General features: G+C 36.7%; 1 protein-coding gene across 5 annotated transcripts in view; it reads right to left on the reverse strand.

Annotated features, from left to right (window-relative positions):
- Upf2 (UPF2 regulator of nonsense mediated mRNA decay) overlaps positions 1-21,825 on the reverse strand; it is a 111,966-nt gene that overhangs the window by 39,565 nt on the left and 50,576 nt on the right. For all 5 annotated transcript variants that reach the window (XM_076939456.1, XM_034510109.2, XM_034510110.2 and 2 more), the window contains 3 exons: positions 19,012-19,120; positions 12,321-12,434; positions 3,820-3,936 (listed from right to left, as the gene is read on the reverse strand). In XM_076939456.1, the coding sequence (XP_076795571.1) occupies positions 3,820-3,936; positions 12,321-12,434; positions 19,012-19,120 (340 nt within the window). The remainder of the gene's footprint in view (positions 1-3,819; positions 3,937-12,320; positions 12,435-19,011; positions 19,121-21,825) is intronic.

Below are 21,825 nucleotides of genomic sequence, written 5' to 3' on the forward strand. Positions count from 1 at the left end.
ACTAGGCTATAAAATAAGATACGTAAATGTCACAACCAAGATGTGTATAGTGGGCTTGATTGCATAATCTACTTAACTAAGTACCTTAGTGTCTCATTGCTGTGAAGAGACACTGTGACAAAGGCAATTTTATAAGAGACAATATTTAAATGAACTGGCTTACAGGTCAGAAGTTCAGTACACTATTATAAAAGTGGGAGCATGGCAGTGTCTAGGCTTGTTCTGAAGGTAAATAAGAGAAGACTGGCTACTAGGCAGCTAGGAGGGTCTCAAAGCTCACTCGCACAGTGACACACTTCCTCCAACAAGGCCATACCACCTAATAATGCCTCTCCCTGGGCCAAGATTATTCAAACCACCATTCACTACTCCTTAGTCCCCATAGGCTTGTTCAAACACATGAGTCTACTGGAACCTCACCTAGCCATAGTATAATAAAAAATACATTTTAGTCCAACTTCAAAAGTCCCCATAGTCTATAACAGCCTCAACAATGTTAAAATCCAAAGTTAAAAGTCTCTTTTGAGATTCATCCAGTCACTTAACTGTAATCCCCTATAAAATCAAAATCAAAACACAGATCATGTATCTCCAATATCACAGGACATATATTACTATTCCAAAATGTCATAGTGAGGAAATACTGGACCAAAGCAAAACCAAAAACTGGGCAAACTCCAAACTGTGCATCTCTGTGTCTGATATAAAAGCTTTACCTTCAGTTCTCCAAATCCTTTCATATTTGTTGATAGGTAACAAAATTCTTTCTTTTGGGCTGGTTCCATTCCCTGTTAGCAGCTTTCCTCAGCAGGCAGCCCCCAGCCCTGACATCTCTAACATCTTAGGGTTTCCAAGGTAATTTCAACTTTACAGCTTCTTGTTCTATCGTCTGAGATCCACACATGAACTTCTGGGACCTTTCAAAGGGCTTGGGTAACTTCTTCAGCTCTTTCCTCTATAGCAATCTAGGCTCTGGTTGACTCCACTTCACTGCTGTTGTTGTTCTTGGTGATCATCCTGTAACACTGGAATCTCTAATTTGCTGGAGTCTTCTGCTGCAACTAAGCTTCACTAATAGCCTCTCATAGACTCTTTTTATGATGTCAAGCCTCATATTCTTTGCATGACCCTTCCAGTCCTGGGCCCTCAACTGCAGCTGAGGCTGCACCTTCTTCACCAATGGCCTTCCATGGCCTCTCACAGTGCCGAGCCTCAGCTGTTCTCCATGACCCCTTCATGCCTTCAAGATCAGTAGCACCTGGGTAATTCTTACACAATTACCAAGTACAGCTGCAGCATGAGGTACAAACTTGGCTATCTCTGGTACATGGCTTCTTTGTGCTCTCAGAAAACAATTCCCAGAAGATTTCACTTCAGTGATGATGAATCACTTTATCACCACTATTTTCTTAGCTCCAGCTAACCAGCATCAATTGTGCCAGCAGTCCCTTCTATTCTTGACTCTAGAGCCAGAGCCACATGACCAAAGCTGCCTAAGTTCTGCTGCTTGGTGGGGATGAAACATGACCCCCTTGTTCTATGACATTATCACCAGCTTTTGATTTTCCAACTCCCTCACTACCTAAGCTTGGCTGTCCTGGAACTTGCTCTGTAGATTGACCTTGAACTTAGAGATCTGCATGGCTCTGTCTCCTGAATGCTGGGATTAAAGACATATACCAATACACCTGAACTTACTCTGTACCAGGCTGGCCGTGGACTCAGAGACTTGCCTGCCCCCTTTTCCTGAGATTAAAAGCATGTATTATCATGCTTTTCATGGCCACTATTCCTCAAGATCCAGATCAAAAGCCTGTGTCCTCCACTTCTGGATTGTAGTTCATTCCATATTAAAAATCCAAATGAAAACAATAATCAGGTAATAACGCCTATCATGGCATAACTATTATCTTGTTCAACTGCAAAAGCATAAACAATAAGTTTATCTGGGCGGGATATTGACCCAAAGTCACCACTCCCTTAATCTGTTTATCTCCTTGAACACAGGATTCAGCTCCATTTCCTGGTGTCCTTTTATTACTAGAATCATACAGTTTGTATTTTTCCTTTCTAAGCTTGCTCCTTTTCATCAAAACACTCTCCATGAGAGTGAACTTTAGTAACCACACAACAGAATTTATATCCAGCTGTTTTGATATAAATTTTCCTTTGCTAATGCAATTAGTCTAAATCTTTTCATTTTAGCCTCAGCAGACTCTTTGGACAAAATCAAAAAGCAGCCATGTTTGTCACTAAAATATCACAAGAATGGGCACTAGGACACATAATAAAATTCTTCTCTGAAAACACTAGAGCCAGGCCTCCACAGTTCAAATCACCCTCAGCACCAATGTCTTCCATATTCCTACTAGGATGGCCCACTAAGCCTCACTTAAAGAATTCTACTGCTTTTCAACTCTAAAGTCTCCAAATCCATTTGTCCAAACAAAAGCATGGTCAGGCCTATCACAACAATACCCAACTCTTGGTACCAACTTCTGGCTTAGGATTTCATTGCTTTGAAGAGACACCATGACCACAGCAACTTTTGTAAGGGACAGCATTTAATTGGGGCTGGCTTAAAGGTTAAGAGATTCAGTCAATTGTCATCAAGATAGGAGCATGGCAGCATCCAGGCGGGCATGGTAATGGATGAGTGAAGAGTTCTATATCTTGTTCCAAAGGCAAACAAGAGAAGACTGGCTTTTAGGCAGCTAGGAGAGTCTCAAAGCCCACCCCTACAGTGACACACTTCCTCCAGTAAGGCCATACCTCCTAATAGTGCCACTCCCTGGGCCAAGCATATTCAAACCATCACACTAAATATTCCCTAAATAATTGGAAAAGGGGATTTGTAATAACAATACTGACACAATGATAGATAGTGCCTAGAGGTTCTTAAAGCAGAGCTCTTTCTAACTTGGTAACTCCTCCTGTACATGCTCTCTGTCTTTACACCAAAGTCTGCAAGCAGGTGCTTAGATACCAATAAATATAACAATGCTTAATAAACTTGATGGCCATTTCAAAATCATAATCAGCTAAACATCTCTTCTAAATTAAAATGTTTTATTATATTTTATGATTTTTTTCAATAATCTTTCAAATCTATTTATTTTAAAATTATGTGTATACAGATTTGCACATATACATATATGTGTATGGCTATAAAGGTTGGAAGAAGATGTCAGACTTCTAGCAGCTGGAGTTACAGGGGGCTGTGAGTCAGCTAAATATATACCACTACACCATCTTTCCAGTCCCACTTTACAACTTTTTATTATAAAACTTCATTTTATAATTTTTAGATTATACTTTATTTATGTATACATTAAAAACTGGTAGGGACATAGCAAGAAGAAAGATGATCCCTACCTAACAGTACTGAAGTACCTATTTATTTGAATAATTTGTCTAAGGGGGGTCATTTCATTATCTTTTAATTTAAAAAAATATATTATTAGCATGTGCATGCAAAATTTGTATGTGTGTGCATGTCACAATACATGTGTGTGGACCAGGGCACAACTTTATGGAGTTGGTTCTCTTTTTCCAACTTTGTGTGACTTCTGGGAATCAAGCTCAGGTTGTCAGGCTTGCAAAAAGTGAACTAGAGTGTCAGCTCAATAGTTCTTCTTTGAACTAACTGGCAATAAGGTGGCTCTCCAGTATGGCTGTTCATTTGTGCAGGATGTTCTAGGTTAGGAAGAAATGCTTGTAGTCAGATGGTAGAAGAAGACAACCAACATCCATTAATACTTTTAATCCTTGAAGTAAATCAAGACCCTCAACTTTTTACCAGGTTCCTCAAGTCCTTACCAAAAGCACACTGGTCCTCAGGTGTGATTCTGGAGATCTGAAAAGAAATCGTCCACAGGTCTCCAGTAGCGTACATGCCATTTCAATATGATGATGAGAAAAGTCTGATAGAAGCATCTGAAATAGTAAGAACGATGAAAAAAACGACAAAGAACACATCATTTCTAAGAGAGAAAGAAAACAATACATGTGTCTGTGTGTAAAACTTGTAAGACAAAACAGAAAGTTTTACTGCAGAACATTTTTTTGTTTACCATCAAATTTTCACTAGAAAAAAAAAACCCTTGAATATATTTATAATCTTTCCTTTTAGAAAAAGAAACTGATATCAAAGCGTTTTCTGTATTAATTTTTAGATTATTATTATTTAATAATGTATGTGTATAGTTTATGTATGTGTGTACATGTATGTGAATGGCTTACTTTAAATATAAATGGGCTCAATTCATCAACATAAAAAATATAGACTAGCTTATTAGATAAAACAAAAATAAGATCTAACTACTTGTCTGTAAAAAACACATGTCACTAACAAAGATACAGACTAAGTTAAAGGATGGAAATAAATGTATAAACCAAAGAAAAGCTAAAAACAAGCTGGCATAGCTATTCTTATATCTCATTGTAATTTCCTTTTTGTTGCTATAATAAAACAGTCTGACCACATTTGGGAAAGCAAAGAATATATTTTAGTTTTCAGATTGCAGTCCAATACTGAGGGAAATCAGGGAAGAAACTCAAGCAGGATCTTAAGGAAAAAGGCATGGAAGAAGGATACTGCTTGCTAGCTTGCTCATCAGCTCATGTTTAACTAGTTTTCTATATAGTCCAGGACTGCTTGCTTGCCCAGGGTACAGTGCTGTTCAGTGGGTAGGTCCTGCTGTATCAATTACCAGTCAAGACTATCACCTAAAGACATGTCTGTACACCAAAGTGATCTGCAAAATCACTTAACTGAGACTTCTTTCTCAGGTGACTGTAGATTATGTCATGATAACAATGAAAATAAAGTAGATTTACTTTAAAATAAAGCAGATTTCAAACCAAAAGTCAAAAAGAGATAAAGTAGGCAACTACATAATAATGAAGTGAACAATTCACAAAAAAGACATACCAGGGGCTGTGAGATAGGGAGGTAGATAGCCCAGCATGTAAAGTATGTGCAATGAAGTGCAGAGTTCAGATTCCTAGCACCAATGTAAAAGCTGAGTGGATATGGTAGCTACCTATACTCCAGTACTCAAGAGACTGAGATAATCAATTCCCCAGGAAACCTGGCTAGCTAGAATAGCAAAATCAGTGAGTACTAGTTTCAAGTGAGAGACCCTGTCTCAACATACAAAGTAGAGATAAACAGAGGAAGACACCTGGCATCAACTCTGACCCTACACACACACACACACACACACACACACACACACACACACACACACACACAGCCACACACAAATATACATGTAACAACTACAAAAACCAGAGCTAAAGAGATGGCTTAGTGGTTAAGAGCACTAGCTGTTCTTGCAGAGGACCAACCTGAGTTTTACTCCCATTACCCATATAATAGCTCACAGAAGATCTAATTCCCTATTCTGACCTCCACAGAAACCAGGCACACACACGGTGGAGACATATATACAGGCAAAACATTCATACAATTAAAAAAAATAAATAAAGGTATGAAAAAAACCAAAACGATTTAACAATAATTGATAAATGCACTGAATGTTGGGAGCTCCCAATTTCATAATACAAACACTAATGGGTAAAGAGATGACATAGTTCCTAATACTATAATGGGTGATTTCCAACTCTATTCCTATCTTTAGGTAAGTCAGGCAAACTAATATCAACAAAGATATTTAAGAGTTAAGTTAGAAGTCAGGCATGGTGGCATCACCCTGGTCTATAGGACAGTAAGAGCTACCTAGAGAAACCCTATATTGAAAATCCAGAGTTAAAACCATCACTAAAACAGAGGGTAATCTAAGCCACAAAGTCTTAAAGAATATAAGTAATTTTGTATGTTATCAGAACATAATGAAATACTATTATACATCAAGTAGATATACATTTTTTGGACACAGGGTTTCTCTATGTAGTCTCTACTGTCCTGGAGCTCACTATGAAGAACAGGCTGCCTTGAACTCAGAAAGACTTCTTCTGTCTCTGCCTCTACCTTCCAGGTACTGGGATTAATGACATGCACTAAGGCCAGTCTAAGCTATACACTCTTAAATGATCAGTGGGTCACTGAAGAAATGAGGGAGGAAATGTCAATTCCTAGATTCAATTGAAAATGGAAGTCAAACTTAACAGAATCTTTGTGATCCAGCTACGGCATTTCTAAGAGGAATGTTTATAGGTGTAAGTGCTTACAGATAAAGAGTCAGAAATCTCAGAGCTAGAGATGGCACAGTATTCAAAGCATGCCTGATCCTACGGGGGACTTGAGTTCAGTTCCCAGCACCACACTGGGTGGCTCACAACAACCTGGTGTTAATTACTTTACATCCAGATCACAATTTCCTCTCCCTCTTCTTCCAGGCTCTCCCTCTTACGTCCTCCCTGCATCCATCCCTCCTCCCTTTCTCCTATGAAAGGTATTTTATTTTCATGGATTCTAATGCCCTCTTCTAATCTCTGGAGGCACCTACACACAGGTAACAAGCACACATGGGGAACACATGTATACCCACATACACACGTGCACAGACAGACACACACACACACACACACAAACACACGCTAATCTTTTTTTTTAAGTCAGAGATTTTAAATAAATATATAAAAAAAATAAAAACAAGATAAACCCCCAAAGAATAAATAGCAAGAAATAAAGATCAGGGAAAAAGTTAATAAAATGAATGCTTCAAAAAAACATTATATAGACTCAAGAAAAAAAAAATTAAGATTGAGCAACAAAACAGAAGACAATCTAAAGAAAAGAATGAGAAAGAAGACCCAAATTAATAATATTAGAAATGAAAGAGGAAGGAAGGGCTAGAGTAATGGTTCAGTGGTTAAGAGTACTTGTTGGTCTTTCAGAGGACCCGAGTTTGGTTCTTAGAACCTACATGATGGTTCACAGCCATCTATAACTCCAGTTCCAGAAGATTTGACACTGATCCCTATGGGCACCAGGTAATACATGCAGGCAAAATTTTCATATATGTAAAGTAAAATAAATAAATTAAAATTTAAAAAAAATGAAAAGAGATTCCAGTAAAAGCCAGAATATCATTAAGGAATACTTTGAAACTCATATTCCAAAAGAACCTAGAAAATATACAGGAAACAAATTCCTAAATATATATATATTACGTGCCAGAATAAAATTCTAGAACACAAACAACTTAAACAGACCCTTAGCCAAGCAAGAAGGCTCAAACAATAGAGGTCACTTAACAACGAAGCCCAGGGCAGGATGGCTTCATTGCTAAATTTTACCAAGTGTTTAAAGAAGAGCCAATACCCATGCTCATGGAACTACTTCATAAACAGAAGGACATTACCACACTCATTGTATAAAGCCAGTCTCATCTTGATACTAAAACTAGAAAAAGACACAACAACAAAAAACTGTATAGACTTATTGTCTTGATGAACACAGATATAAAAATTCCCAGCAAAAGTGCAAATCAGACCAACAAGATGGCTCTGTGGTTGGTTATTACACTTACTGAGAAAGAAATAACGGGGTAAAAAACCCATTCACAATAGTTTAACAACAACAAAACAATCTGGGGGCAGGAGGTAATCCAATGAAGTGACCAACTTTACAACTAAACTGTGAAACGTCAAAGAAAGAACTGAAGATGACACTGAGAGACGGAGATGAGCTTGCATACTCATAGATGGCAGAATCAATACTGGGAAAGCTTTTGTACTATGACGAGCTGGAAGACAGCTCAACCGTTAAGAACACTTGGGCTTCATGTGGGACATGAAGTGGGAGGAGCAGGGGCTGTCTCTGAGTCTATTGCCTGCCTTTGGATCCCTTTCCCCTAACTGGGCTGTCTTGTCTATCTTCAATAGAAGTGCTTAGTCCTATTGCAACTTGATATGCCAAGGCTGGTTGATTGATATCCCTGGGTAGCCTCCCCTTTCCATAGGAGAAAAGAAAGAGGGGTGGATGCAGGGAGGGGGTAAGAGGGAGAGTCTGGGAGAAGAAGAGGGGAAACTATGATCTGGATGTAAAGTAGGTAGGTAGGTAAGTAAGTACGTATGTAAGTAAGTAAAGAATACTTGTCGCTCTTCCAGAGGACCCAGGTTCAATTTCCAACACCCATACAGTGGTTCACAACTATCACTGATACAACTCTAGTTCCAGGGGATTTGATACCCTCCTTCTGACTCCTAAGGAACCAGGCACACAAACAGTGCACAGATATACATGCAGGCAAAACATTCATATATAATATAAAATGAATAAATTAAAAAATGATTATATAATTGAAATCAATTTAAGGATAAAATACAATTTCCAACAAAATCCCAATAATATTCTTCATGGAATTAAAAAAAAATCTTAAAATCATATGGAAGCACAAAACAACTTAAACAATCTAAGCAATCTAAGCAGAAAGAACAACACTAGGCACCACAATCTCTGACCTCCAACTACGCTACAGAAACATAGTAAGAAACACCATGGTACTAACACAAAAAGAAACACATAGACCAATGGATTAGGACACAGTACACAACAGTAACACCTCCTACCCCACATACACTCACCTAATCTTTGATTAACATGCCAAGAACATAAGTTAGAAAAAGAAACCTTCTTCAAATGGTGCCAGAAAAATTGCACAGACAAAGGTGAAATCAGGAAACAAGAAGCCCGTGGAAAAAGCTCAGAGGATCAAATACTTTACCTCTAGAACCTAAATTTGGATCCTTACAGCTTGATAGTCAGTCTAGTCAAGTGAATGAGTGCCAGGTTCACTGAAAAGACTAACTGAGGAAGACACCTAACATATCACACACACACACACACACACACACACACACACACACACTACACTGGATCCATCTTTCATCCTACACAAAATCAATTCAAAATGAGCCAAAGACCTTAGTGTTAGAGGAAAACATGGGCAAACACTTCAACATATAGACATAGGAAATAACTGAAAGGAACTCAAATTTCTCAGAAACCAGTCCTAAGGACTGGCAATTAGGAACATACGACATTAAAAAGCCTGAACAAAGGAAGCAAGCAAGCAGCAGAATGTACAGACATCCAGCAAAAGAAAGAACCTGACAAGGGAGGAGCATCTACAATCCATAAAGAACCTCCACAATTAAAAACTAAAAAAACCAAAACCATCCATGTAACAAATCCTTACAGGAAGAAATACAAGTAACTAAGAAAAAAGTGTTCCTTAGCCATTAGGAAAATACAAAGTAAAACTCCATCAAAGGCTGGAGAGATGGCTCACAGTTAAAAGCACTGGCTGTTCTTTCAGAGGACCTGGGTTCAGGTCCCAGCACTCACACTGTAGCTCACAACCATCTGTAACCATGGTTCCAAAGAAAACAATGCCCTTTCTGACCTCTGAAGGAATACATACATGCAAACACATACAAAGAAAACAAAAGACAACAAATGCTGATTAGGAACAATGCAGAGAAGAACCCTTATTTAGAGCTGATAAAAATACAAACTTGTGCAGCCACTATGGAAGTCAGTATGGAAATGCTTCAAAATACCAAAAGCTCCAACTACCAAATGATCAACTATATTACTTCTAAGCATATGGCCAAAGGATATGCTACAGAAATACTTGAACATTTATGTTTATTGTTGAATTACTCACAATAGGCAAGATAGGGAACTACTGTAGTAATGATACACAGCAAAACTTTATTTAAGTTTAAGAAGAATAAAATAGGGGGCTGGAGAGATGGCTCAGTGGTTAAGAGCACTGACTGCACTTCCAGAGGTCCTGAGTTCAAATCCCAGCAACCACATGGTGGCTCACAACCATCTGTAATGAGATCTAATGCCCTCTTCTGGTGTGTCTGAAGACAGCTACAGTGTACTCATATATAATAAATAAATAAATCTTAAAAAAAAAAAAAGAAGAAAATAATATGACTTATAGAAAAGTGGAAAATTATGTTAAATGAAAAAGGAAGACATGTTTGATAGCATGTGAAATCTAGGCTGAACTGTGTATATGTATGTATATAATACACACACACACACACACTGAGGGAGAAGTAAGAAGTCTAAAAAGGGCAAGGAGAGAACAAGAAAGTAATAGAGCACATGAAAGCTGAGGGTAATTACTTGGAGGGAGGGAAGAGACTACTAAGAATGGGAGGGTGAAAAGGAACTAGTATAATAACGTGTGTGTATGAAATGCCCCAACAGGGCTGAAGAGATGGCTCAGGATTAAGAGCACTGACTGCTCTTCCAGAGGTCCTGAGTTCAATTCCCAGCAACCACATGGTGACTCACAACCGTCTGTAATTGGATCTGACCCTCTTCTGGTGTATCTGAAGACAGCTACCGTGTACACATATAAAAAAAGAAAAAAGAAAGAAAATGCCACAACAAACCCCATTTCTTTGTATGATAGTCAAAATACTGACTTTAAAAAGGGTAGTGATGTAAATCTTTTCAGAGGGTGTGGTGGTCTGAACAAAATGACCTCCATAAACTTATCAGGTGCTGGTGGCACTATGTGAAAGGTTAGGCCTGGTGGGAGGAAGTGTACCACAGAGGTCTGTAAAGCTCACGCCAGACCCGGTGCTTCTCTGTCTTCCTGTGTGTGGTCTGCCTATCAAGACGTAGAACGCTCTACTCCTCCTCCAGCACCATGTTTGCCTGTGTGCCAGCATGCTTCCCACATGACAATAATGGACAAAAATCTCTGAACCTGTAAGCCAGCCTCAATTAAATGTTTTCCCTTATAAAAGTTGCTGTGTCTCTTCACAGCAGTGAAACTCTAAAACAGAGGGTAAAGCAAAAAGTCAACCTTCAGATCTGAAGTATTTGTGGAAAATGACAGAAAACAAATATACAAATAAAAAACCCAAAATGGTATGAAAGCTGAGCTTACTGGTACATGTCCTGTTATCTTAGTACCTAAGGCAAGAATATACTAAACTTGAGAGACTCTTAAAAAAAAAAAAAAAACAGTTATGACAAAAATGTCTGCAGACTAATCTATGCATATACTGATAATGATCTTCTTAAAACAACTCTTAGAAACAGAATTCTATGCCAGAAAACATGTATAGTTCCTACATAGATCTGTGTTATTTACACAAAAATTAGCTAATTAAAATTTTTTTGATGATTTATTTATCCTATGTGCACTGGTGTTTTTGCCTGCATGTATGCTGTTTAAGGGTGTCAGATCCCTTGGAATTGGAGTTAGAGACAGTTGTGAACTGCCATGTGGGTGCTGGGAACTGAACCTGAGCTGCCTGAGTTTTGCCTGAGACATACTCTGCCGATAAACATTCTTCCAAGACCTCCTAGGTAAGCTTAGGAGGCTTAATGCTCTGAACATTTACAGTGACCATTAGTAATTTAAAACTATAAAAACATGCAGTTTCAGTGGAAAAATTATTTTAGGGAAAAAAAAAGAATTTTAGAAAACTAATGATCATTTGAAATGCATGTTTATCAATTCTGCTCTAATTTTACCACATAAAATCAATGTTACTATTTGATTTCTAATTTAGTTTCATTATGGACAGAGAAAATAATGTGCAGTATTATTTCAGTAACCAATCCATGAACATCAAGAGGTTTTTTTGTTTTGTTTTAGTATAGAATAGAGTTTATTCAGGGCATAGGGAGGGAAGTTGAGAGGGTAACAGAGGCAGAGAAAGGCGGGGGGGGGGGGGGGGAAGGGGCGTAGAGAAGTAGAGGCCAGCCATGAGCATGTGGGGGGGGGGGGAGGGACAAGAGGGCAGAGCAGGGCAGGAAGGCGAGAGCAAGAGAGGAGCAAGAGCAAGAGATTATTTTGGTGACAAATATAATGTTAATTATCTAAGGGTTTGGTAAATTGTTCATCAAACTCTAACAGTCCATATTGCTGCTGCCTGTTTATTACTGTGATTATTTCTTTATATATTTTTAAGCTTGTCAGATACATAATACTTTTTTGTTAAAATGGCCTCTCCATAAAGGAGAGCAATTCTGCCAATATGCTTTCTGCCTCATAGATTTTGAAAACAGTTCGATGAAACCAGTTTCATGACTAGTATTTTCTCTGTCTTTTTATTTTAGCCTATTTTATCTGTATCTCTAAGAAACACAAAATTAATTAAGCAAGTATTGTTTTGTCCCTTTATTTAATTATGGATATTCTTGCATTTGTATCTACCATCTCACCATTTGTTTTCTATTTTGCTAATGTATTTAACAATATTCCTTTTTACATATTTGATTTAAATTAATCAAATATTTAATCATTTTGCCTACAACTTATAAATAAAACTTAAAACTTCTCTATTAAGAACAATGCAGCAATTACCTTTAAACAATGCAGTGTATCATTTTTGGTGAACATCTTAAACTTGGTTAGTTCTCCAATAAAACGGACAGTTTTATTCTTTGTCTCAATGTTGATCTGGTCCTTTTTTCGAACCTAGAAATTAAAAGACAATGTTTAGATAGTTCATACTTTAAAAACCTATAATTAGAACTACTTTAATATGTTTTAATTCACCTCAAATAAATTGGGTAAGATTTCTTGTCTTCAAATTATTTTAAGGAAAAATTGGCCCATGTTGTATACACTAGTTCTAGGAAGTGCTCTGCAAAACTCTCCATGATCAAGTCATTTGAGGAATCAAAACATTTTTGTCAGGCTTGAATAAGCTCTCAAAGTAAGCTGTTTAATATGAATCAATATTTCTCAAATTTGTTTAATAATCTATGCCTTTTAAACATATTAACCACTATCAGTTAACAGAACATCAGATTAGTATTTTAAGAACACACTTTAGGAAATGCTGCTTTAAAAAAATGCTAAAAGCTCATTTAAATGAAAAATATTTTTAGATGTTGCTCTATATTATCAACTGTATTACATATTTAATAGAATTAACTACAATGAAACATGCAATATATTCATTGTTGTTTTTATTATCAGAAATGATCATGTGTCAAAGTTCAAATCTTTTGCAAGTTTAAGTTCTACACTGGTGTGTATATTTTAAAAAATCAAATATAGCAAAATTCCATTAAAAAGTATAACAGTATTAAGACAGACACACTGAGATAAGTGTAATTAGATTTAACTGTAGGATTATAGTTTCATAAGAAATGCAGATTACAGCCTAGAAATCTACTATGTAAACAATGATCATGAGATGGCAGCATCTCCAACTAATTCAGTGTTCTTTCCAGATTACCTACTTATTTTGTCCATATTATAACATTCAGGAAAAGAAACGACAGCTGTTACTCCTCTCGTGCAGTAGGAGAAGGGAGAGAGAAAGGGAAAGAGGGAGCAAGATCCCAGAAGTGTCATATGACTTGACTATGGTAAATACCAAGATTCACATTTCCCAACTATTAACTGAAATTTACCTCCAATAATATCATGGAATTTCAAGATAACAAATAAAGTCTAATCTCATAAGAAGCCATACACTTCATGATCATTATTTTACTGAACCAGACAACTAAGCACTCAATGGAATTGGTTGATTTTCAGGCATCAACCTGATTTGTTTGATTGATTAGTGATTGATAAAGGGTCTTACAATGTAGCCCAGGCTGACCTGTAGCTTCCTTCATAGACTAGGTAGCTTTAAACTTGCACCAATCCTCCTGTCTCTGCTTCCCTGCATGGGAGGATTCCAGGTGTGTGACACCACACCCAGACTCTTTAGTGATAATTTTAAAATAAAACATACTTATTAAGACCCCAGAGCAAACTAGGAGGCCATTATTACTAAATCTAACCTTAAATATCAACAAAAGTATATTACACAAACACAAAATCACAAGCATACCAGAAAACTTTACCCATATTATTTACAGATAAACAATCTCTTTGTGATTGGAGACAAACAGAAATTACAGCCAGAGCAGAACAAGTACGTGCTCTATCTCTGCACTCCCACCAGGCCCTACCAGCTGCTTTGAAAGATTACCTACTATAGTTAACTTACTGTATTGTGGGACATCAAGAGTTATTCTTGCACCCAACTGCACTCCACATACCTTTTAGATATTCTCTTTGCATTTCTCCCCACCTTCGCCCTTCCCAGATTCTGGTAATCACTTTTTAAAAAGAAATTTATTTTTATGTGTATGTGCAAGTGCCTCCAAGTATATATCTGTGCCTGGTGCTTGTAAAGGCCGGAAAAGCACATTGGATCCCTTGGAACTGGAATTACAGATGGTTATAAGTCACCATGTGGGTGTTGGCAACCAAACTCAGGACCTTTGCAAAAGCCAGTACTCTTAACCACAGAGCCATCTCTCCAGCCCTAGTAATCACTATTTTACTCCCAATTTTATGAGATTTTTTTTTCTATTTTTTCTTCCCTTCAAAACCATGAGTCTTTTAAAATGAAGATCTATTATATTATCTCTGTTCCTAATGTTCAGTAAAGAAGCTGAAAACATCTTCAAAGACTGTACCTGGGGGAGAGGACCCCACTAAGTTATCCTAACTCCTCACTTGCAGTTTTTCACTATCATTTCAAAACTTATAATCAAACAACATATGCAAAACTACACTTGATCTTAGCCGAAAGGCTGAAAAGTATTACTTCTGTAAAACTAAATACAGATGAAAAACAATATGCATTTGTTTAGTGATTACTATTGTAAGATTTTTCTTACATTACCAATTATCCTTAACAAAAATGCTGATTCCAACTCAATATTTAAAACTAATTATTTAGTGTGCATCACCAAATGATCTCTTCAGACTTATGTTCACACATCAATTTTTCAGTTATTTTATTCCCATCGTTTACTACTCCCCTATAAGAAACTACTTGCCTTCTAGAAGGGCTAATAGATACTTGTCCAAAAAGATACCTTTCCCTCTACAATTTGTTCTTTTGACTTGATATTAACTTTATCCACTAAATAATTCAACACACTTTTCTACAAATCTATTTTATGCTAAACTTGTAATCTGTTCTGAATCTATAAAGAATATGCTTTAATGTACATATATATGTATTCCCTCATCTGGTAGAATACTGGTCTCAGAAGAAAGTGTCCCATCCACCTACTGGGACAGGGAGTGAGGGGTGAGGACTCACACACTTTACCTCAGAGTTTTCATTTACTTTTTATGTTCTTTGTTGTATATAAAATGCTGTAATTGCAAATGTAAGTTTAAAATCACATACACACAATAAAACGCAGACATACTGCATCAACATATTTGTATTCCACTTATTTTGACCAACTGTTTTAGTTTGGCTTTGAATGTTTCTAGAAGCTTATGTGTTGAACATTGTGAACAACTTTGAGAAGCAGGCCCTAGGTGGGAGAGGTGGATCACTGGGTGTTTATCTTCAAAGATATCTGGCCCCTGCTCTCTTCTTCCTTTGCGATTTCCCATCCGTTATGACATAAAAAAGCCTCTACTACATCTTCCAGCCACCATGATGCTCTCCCCAAACACGGAGTCAATGACTCATGACTGAACTCTTCAAAACAACAAACAAAATACATCCTTCATCTCTTAAGTTGTTTATCTGAGATATTTTGGTCAATTATGAAAAGCTAATATACCAATAAAGAATTTTAATTTAAAAAATGTGGAAAGCCCATTTGTTTAGAATGTCAGTGAGGACTATTCATGTAAAAGCTGTCCTCTCAATTAAGGAAGTGGACTCTGATGTCCTCTGGAGGACAAAGAAAACTAGAAACAAAAATATTCCTCATAGTTGCACTATCTAAAGATAAAATTTTATGAAAAATTATTTTTGGTGACTCTGTATCACTTTGGCGCCATGATTATCAGACCCCCTTTAAAAAAAAAAAACTATTGTTGGGCTTTGAGATAATCAGTTTTTCCTACTACAGTTCATGATGTAAACAAAGCTTTTTAAATTTTTTTCTCAGAGCTGTTCAATGTATGAATGTCTCTAAAGATCTAGAAACATATTGCCAAAGTGTTTATCTAAATTCTTACCTGATTGAAGTATATAAGAATGTTGATTTCTCACTTCTATTAGCTTTATTGATCTGTCAAATTAGCAAATCCATTGTTTAACTAGAATTTCTTTGACTACATATAGTTTTATCAGCTTTACTTCTCAGCTGAGATTCTTAAGGGGGCAAATATGATCATATTGTGGCAATATATTTGGACCTAGATAGAAGACAGAGACAGGGAAACCTGGTTAAAGAGCTATTGTCATACTTGAGCTGTGGACTATGAAAGACAGTGGCAGTAGGCATCGTGAGAAGTGGCTAGAATCGAGTGCTTCAGAATGCTGTGACAGTAAGAGCTGGGAACTTCACAGAGTGAATGAGGGGACTGTGACAGCTGAACAGAAATATACTGGATTATGAGAAAAATACAGAAGTACATTCAATGAAGTAAAATATAAGGATGTTTTGAGAAGAAAATAAAATATTGAGTCTGTTTTGTGGAGACAATTGGTTTCTAAAAGGACAAGAAAACTATTATGCACTGGAGAGGCTCTAGCAACGCACACACATTTGGTGACTTGACGTTTTTGGGAAAACAGGCATCAGTTGAAGCCATATCACTGTGTTCCCACTGGAGAATCAGGACTGAGTGAGGGTGGTAGTACACACCTGGAATCCTAGCATGTGGAAGTGGAACACAGAGGGTCAATTCACAGCCAGCCTCGACTACAAGTATGAGTTTGAAGCTGGTCTGAATTATATGAATCCTGTCTCAAACAAACAAAAAGGTAGGGCAAAAGACTAAGGATACAAACCCAACTTTAAAAAAGATTAAAGATAATAAACATAAGTAAATTCAGGAAAACAGGTAGTATATAGAGAAGAAGTATTCTAATGATATTTAGGTTAGGTACTGTACCGCACCTGGAATATCTCATTTAAGGATAAATACTGCTTCAAAGAGCAAAATTATTCTCCTTAAACAGACCTGTTCAGCACCTGAGTAACTAAGCCCAACTCACAATGTTAGCATAGTGGAGCCAGCATGATGTCTTCTTAAAAAAAAAAAAAAAAAAAAAATCAGCATAATCCAGTGGTTTAGAATCTATAAGGACATCAACTAATTGGTAATCATGACAATTTAGTAGTCTCTATCAAGCGTGTTGCTGTGAAGATTTCAGGGAAAAAAAATTATATCCTAAAAAATTCCAATAAAAAGGAAAAAAAATAGGATATGCCTATAATCCCAGTACAAAGTCTTCCCTCTAAATTCAAGGTCATCTCCACTACACAGTGAACTAGAGGTTAGCCTGGGATACCTGGGTATCCTGGTCTCAAAATAAAAAAAATGAAAGATGAGTGTTGTAGAGTGTACTGTGTTAACCAGATAGACATACGTGGGTTTTGTAGCTGTTACTTTGCTTTCATTCGATATACTTGTACATTAAACACACTTAAAGCCTAACAGAAATAACTTAGGAAAGAAGGTTTGAAGAATAAGGTAAGAGAGATCCTGAGAGAGATGGAAAATAATCCATCAACTCAACTAGCAGTATAAACTAAGCCAGTCCCTTCAACTACCACTTCAATTTTCAAGGTAGGAGAGGTGTATACATGTATAGGGCGCTCTTAATTTTTAAGTTTTTCACCAAAGTTACTAATCATACTTAGTCCAACACTCTTTGTTTTGCTTGATTGGGAGTTTGGTTGGAAAGCAATGCATGTAATTAATACTGCATTCTCGTAATGCTCACTGCTGTAACAGCTCCTCAATGGACAAGGGATCCATTACATACCCAAGACTCTGACTTCTGCTCTATCTATTCCTGAAATAGCAGCATTTATCAAAGTGTGTTCTTTGTGGGATATATACTCATACTCCTCTAGGACATTCACAGAGCACAATAACCCTCACAAAGTTTTATAATAAAACAAAACTGTTAAGCTTTAATGAGCTCAGTGTTTCCCAAGTTCTCTAAATACAGAAAGCTTACCTGGCTCAACTTTACCTATGAAAATCTAAACCACACTTAAGCAAAACATAGCCCAGGAAAATCTCAATCACAAAGATAGTAACAAATAAACACTTATTACAAGCAGTAACTAGAGATCATTCTGTCCCTCATGAGATTTTCTTGCTCTGAATTCATAGCACCCACTCCATAATAAGTCTATAATCATAGAAGTATACAATGATAATTTATTATTTTCCTCTTGCTTTTATATTTACGTTTTATTTTTGAGCTATATTGTGAGGTTCCTGACCTCAGAAATTATCTGCTTTCTTTTGGCTGCTCAGCAATTCTGCTGACTTGTCCAGTTGAGTACATGAGTGTTCACTGAACACAGTAAACAACAGTTTTACTGATATTCCAAACAACTTATTCTAAAGTTTTGTAAACAGAACTTCAAGTTGTTCCAAAGGCTATCAATGTCCACTGTCAGTCACTAGCAGTGTCATTGTCACCTACCACTGTGTATTTGAGGATGTGAATTTTAATTCCATAAGGTGACTGGGTAAGTAAGACAGGAGAACTACTAACATAGTCCAGTTGTAAAACTAGAAAGGAAGGGAAGCTACCTGGTAAAGGAGCTGGTATTTACCAGAGTGTTCTTTAAAGAATTTAACGCTATCCAAGAGTCAATAAAACACAGGCAACAGCAGAATTCCCTGATGTCTTAGAATTGATAAAAGCTGTTACATTTCAAAATTTTAGAACTCAATACCTAACAGGGCACTTATGGGGCAGCATACCCAACTGTCTTCCAGGCTAATTCTCTTTCTTCTGGGATCAACAAAGGTCTGTGTCTTACCCTTGGAGAATTTAATTTATAACAAGAAAAAAGTACAAGACCTATCATGGGCATACAAGAGAGTAACAATAGCTCCTGTTCCGGCTGGAGCAGCATCATCAACTCAAAAATTTGTTAAGTACACCTACACTTTGAAATTTTAAATTTTATAAATTCTCAACTGTTGTGCCACTATCAATTTCAAACTATGCTTATTAACAAAATTATGCTCAAAGAATCCTCACTCAACTTATTAGAACATATAATTATTATAAAATAAATGCTTAAATACATACATGAAATCTGAAATCCCCCCTCAGCATGGAACAAAGATCCTCTGCTACATCAGACATGCAGGGATGCAATGTAGCAACCAATCTTGCATAAAATGGTAGCAAATCCAACCTGCAAAAGTTATATGTGATATGTGTAAAAAGAAAGACATACCAGAAATAATTCATTTTAAAACTTAAACTTTCTCAGATTTACTCACATAGTAAATAATTTCTTAAAAAGCTAATAATCATTCAGATATGCCAATTTAATGCTATTATTAAGTTTCTAAAAATTCAGTAAGCCTTGTAAAAGTGGATTAATAACCTGACATTTTCTAGTCTGTATTTCAATTAGATATGTAATTTTGATATATGAAATACTATGTGAAGAAAATGCATTCTGACATGAATTAAAATTTTAATAATATAATTGCACAGTGACAGAATACTTACAAACCTAAAGCCAACTTAAATACTGCAAATCAGAATTCTTTCAAACTGCTTCCTTTATTTATCCAGGAGTAAGTCATTTACAAATCTCAGTTTCTGAAGTAAGAAAGTAATCAAGAACTAAAAAGTATTATGTAAAATATTAATATCAAAAAGTCCGAGCAGACTCTATTCATCACAGACCCATCCAGACCCTCATTCCCGATGTCACTGTAGCCAGTGGCAGTGTGTTCCATTCATGCTGCCTCCCCCTCCACGGACAGAGTACTCTTTCTTTCCCATCAGTGTGGATGCAGCTCCAGAATCCTGCTGACTTAATCCAATAGTCCAGGCAGGCACTGCTGACCGGAATCAACACAAACTACAACTTATTTTCAATCCTATCACAGCTCATATCTTACACACCTCCATTATTCATCCATTCCACACACAGGCTGGAGATGAAAAGCAGTCAGAGGAAAAAAAAGCAGCTTCACTGGCAACAGCAGGGCCACCAGGGCTGAGACAGGAAGTGAACACTACAAACACCAGTACAAACCATGATGTCTGGACGCACTTAGAACAAACAAATAATCCTCCAACTCTTACCTATCCCCACATGTGTCCCTGACTGACCCTTAGACAAAGGGGTGGGGGTTAAAGGAAGACTGGAGATATGGGATTATGGGAAGGAAAAGTAAATTTAGAGCTAAAAGTCTTAAAAACTTGTTTTATCTTTAACCCCCTATAATTTCTTTTAAAACATTTAAATTTTAACATTTCGTTTTTAAACAAAACCTTTTTATGTGTGATAGAATACCCCTTAACCTCAGAATGTCTACCATTATAAGAAGGGAAAAGGACTGTCTGTTCTTAAGGTAGGAAAGTAAGTTTAAAAAAAAACCAAACTCGATATTCTAAACAAAACTTGAAGGCCAGAGAGATAGCTCAGTGAGTTAAGCCAGGAGACACAAATTCAACCCACGTGAGCCACATAGTGGAAGGAAAGAACCAGCTCCCCCAAACTGTTCTCTGACATTCATGCACACACTGTGGCACATTTAAATAAGTGTAATTTACGTTAAAAAAAAAAAAAAAACCTTAAAAATTAAAAGAAAGTAGTAGGGTGGGGCTAGTCCTAATCCTAATATACACACACATATATTACTCAACCTCTGCAGGAGATGACTACTATACTCAGCATGTCAGAACTAACAAGGCAGACACAAGACTGGTAGCTAACCACTCATGTTTAAATAAATTTTAAAAAAATTTTAAATCACTGAAAGTGTTCTGAACACAAACATTTATTATCAAACTTTAGATATTTAAAATATTTTAAAGGTTTCTCTTAAGGAATACCTTAGTACTATCATTTTATCAAGGAGTGACAGGGCTCACATCACATCCTTTTTGTAGGTCAGATGCTTAACTTTGAACAGAGAAACCTTTAAAATATTTTAAATATCTAAAGTTTGATATTAAATGTTTGTGTTCAGAACACTTTCAATGATTTAAAATTTCCTTAAGAGTTCTTCACTCCTCTTCTAATATCTCAACGCCCATAATCAGCTTGAAGAAGCTAATGATGAGTCAGCGACCCTATTCCCTGGGCTTGGGGACTAAGGTGGTAAATGTTGGGCTGTCTCTCTAGGGAAAAGTAGTGGTTTTGTCGGAATAGATAGGATTAGCTAGGGTTTATTGCATAGCCATAAACTATTAGTAGAAATCTGTATAATTAATATCAAGATGAAGATATAAATTCTTAAATGGCACCAATTTACTTTGTTTACAAATTTTAAGATTTTCATTGGCATGAGCTTCTTAGTGATATAAGAGTGAGATGAATATTGCTACTCTCATAGGCATTGTACCAGTATAACACATTTAGGAATACAAAGCTTAGACCCAGTCCTTCTTTAACTTTTTTAACTGATTTGAGATGGCCAGCCTGTGAGGTAAGGGACAATAGCAAATTCATGGCTTGGAGTTTATTATAAGGGTGTTCTATATGTTTTATTTAGAAATAGCTGAGTGGAGTTAACAGGCAACAGTCCAGATTACCTTACATGGATAGCTGGTTTTCAAAACATCAGAAATCCTTAGAATTGACATGACAAACATTTCAGTATTAATGTTCATTTTCATTAGAGACCTGTCTGCTCCGGACAGCTTCCTATATTGAATTCTAAGAAGAAATTGAGCATCCTTGGAGTTACTCCAGTTGTGGTGAGACAGCCACTAGGCAAGAATTGCCACTTTCCTTCTACAGACAAATTACTGTCCAGAAAAGGACACACTTGCAGAATAGTCGACTGATTATATCTGCCTAGACAGAGTAATCAGCCCTTAATAATTCTGCAGCACTAAGGTCTGTCAGATGATCCTGGGCCAGAAGGCAGAAGA

This window comes from Arvicanthis niloticus, chromosome 8, assembly GCF_011762505.2.
Source record: "Arvicanthis niloticus isolate mArvNil1 chromosome 8, mArvNil1.pat.X, whole genome shotgun sequence".
NCBI classification, from domain to species: Eukaryota; Metazoa; Chordata; class Mammalia; order Rodentia; family Muridae; genus Arvicanthis; species Arvicanthis niloticus.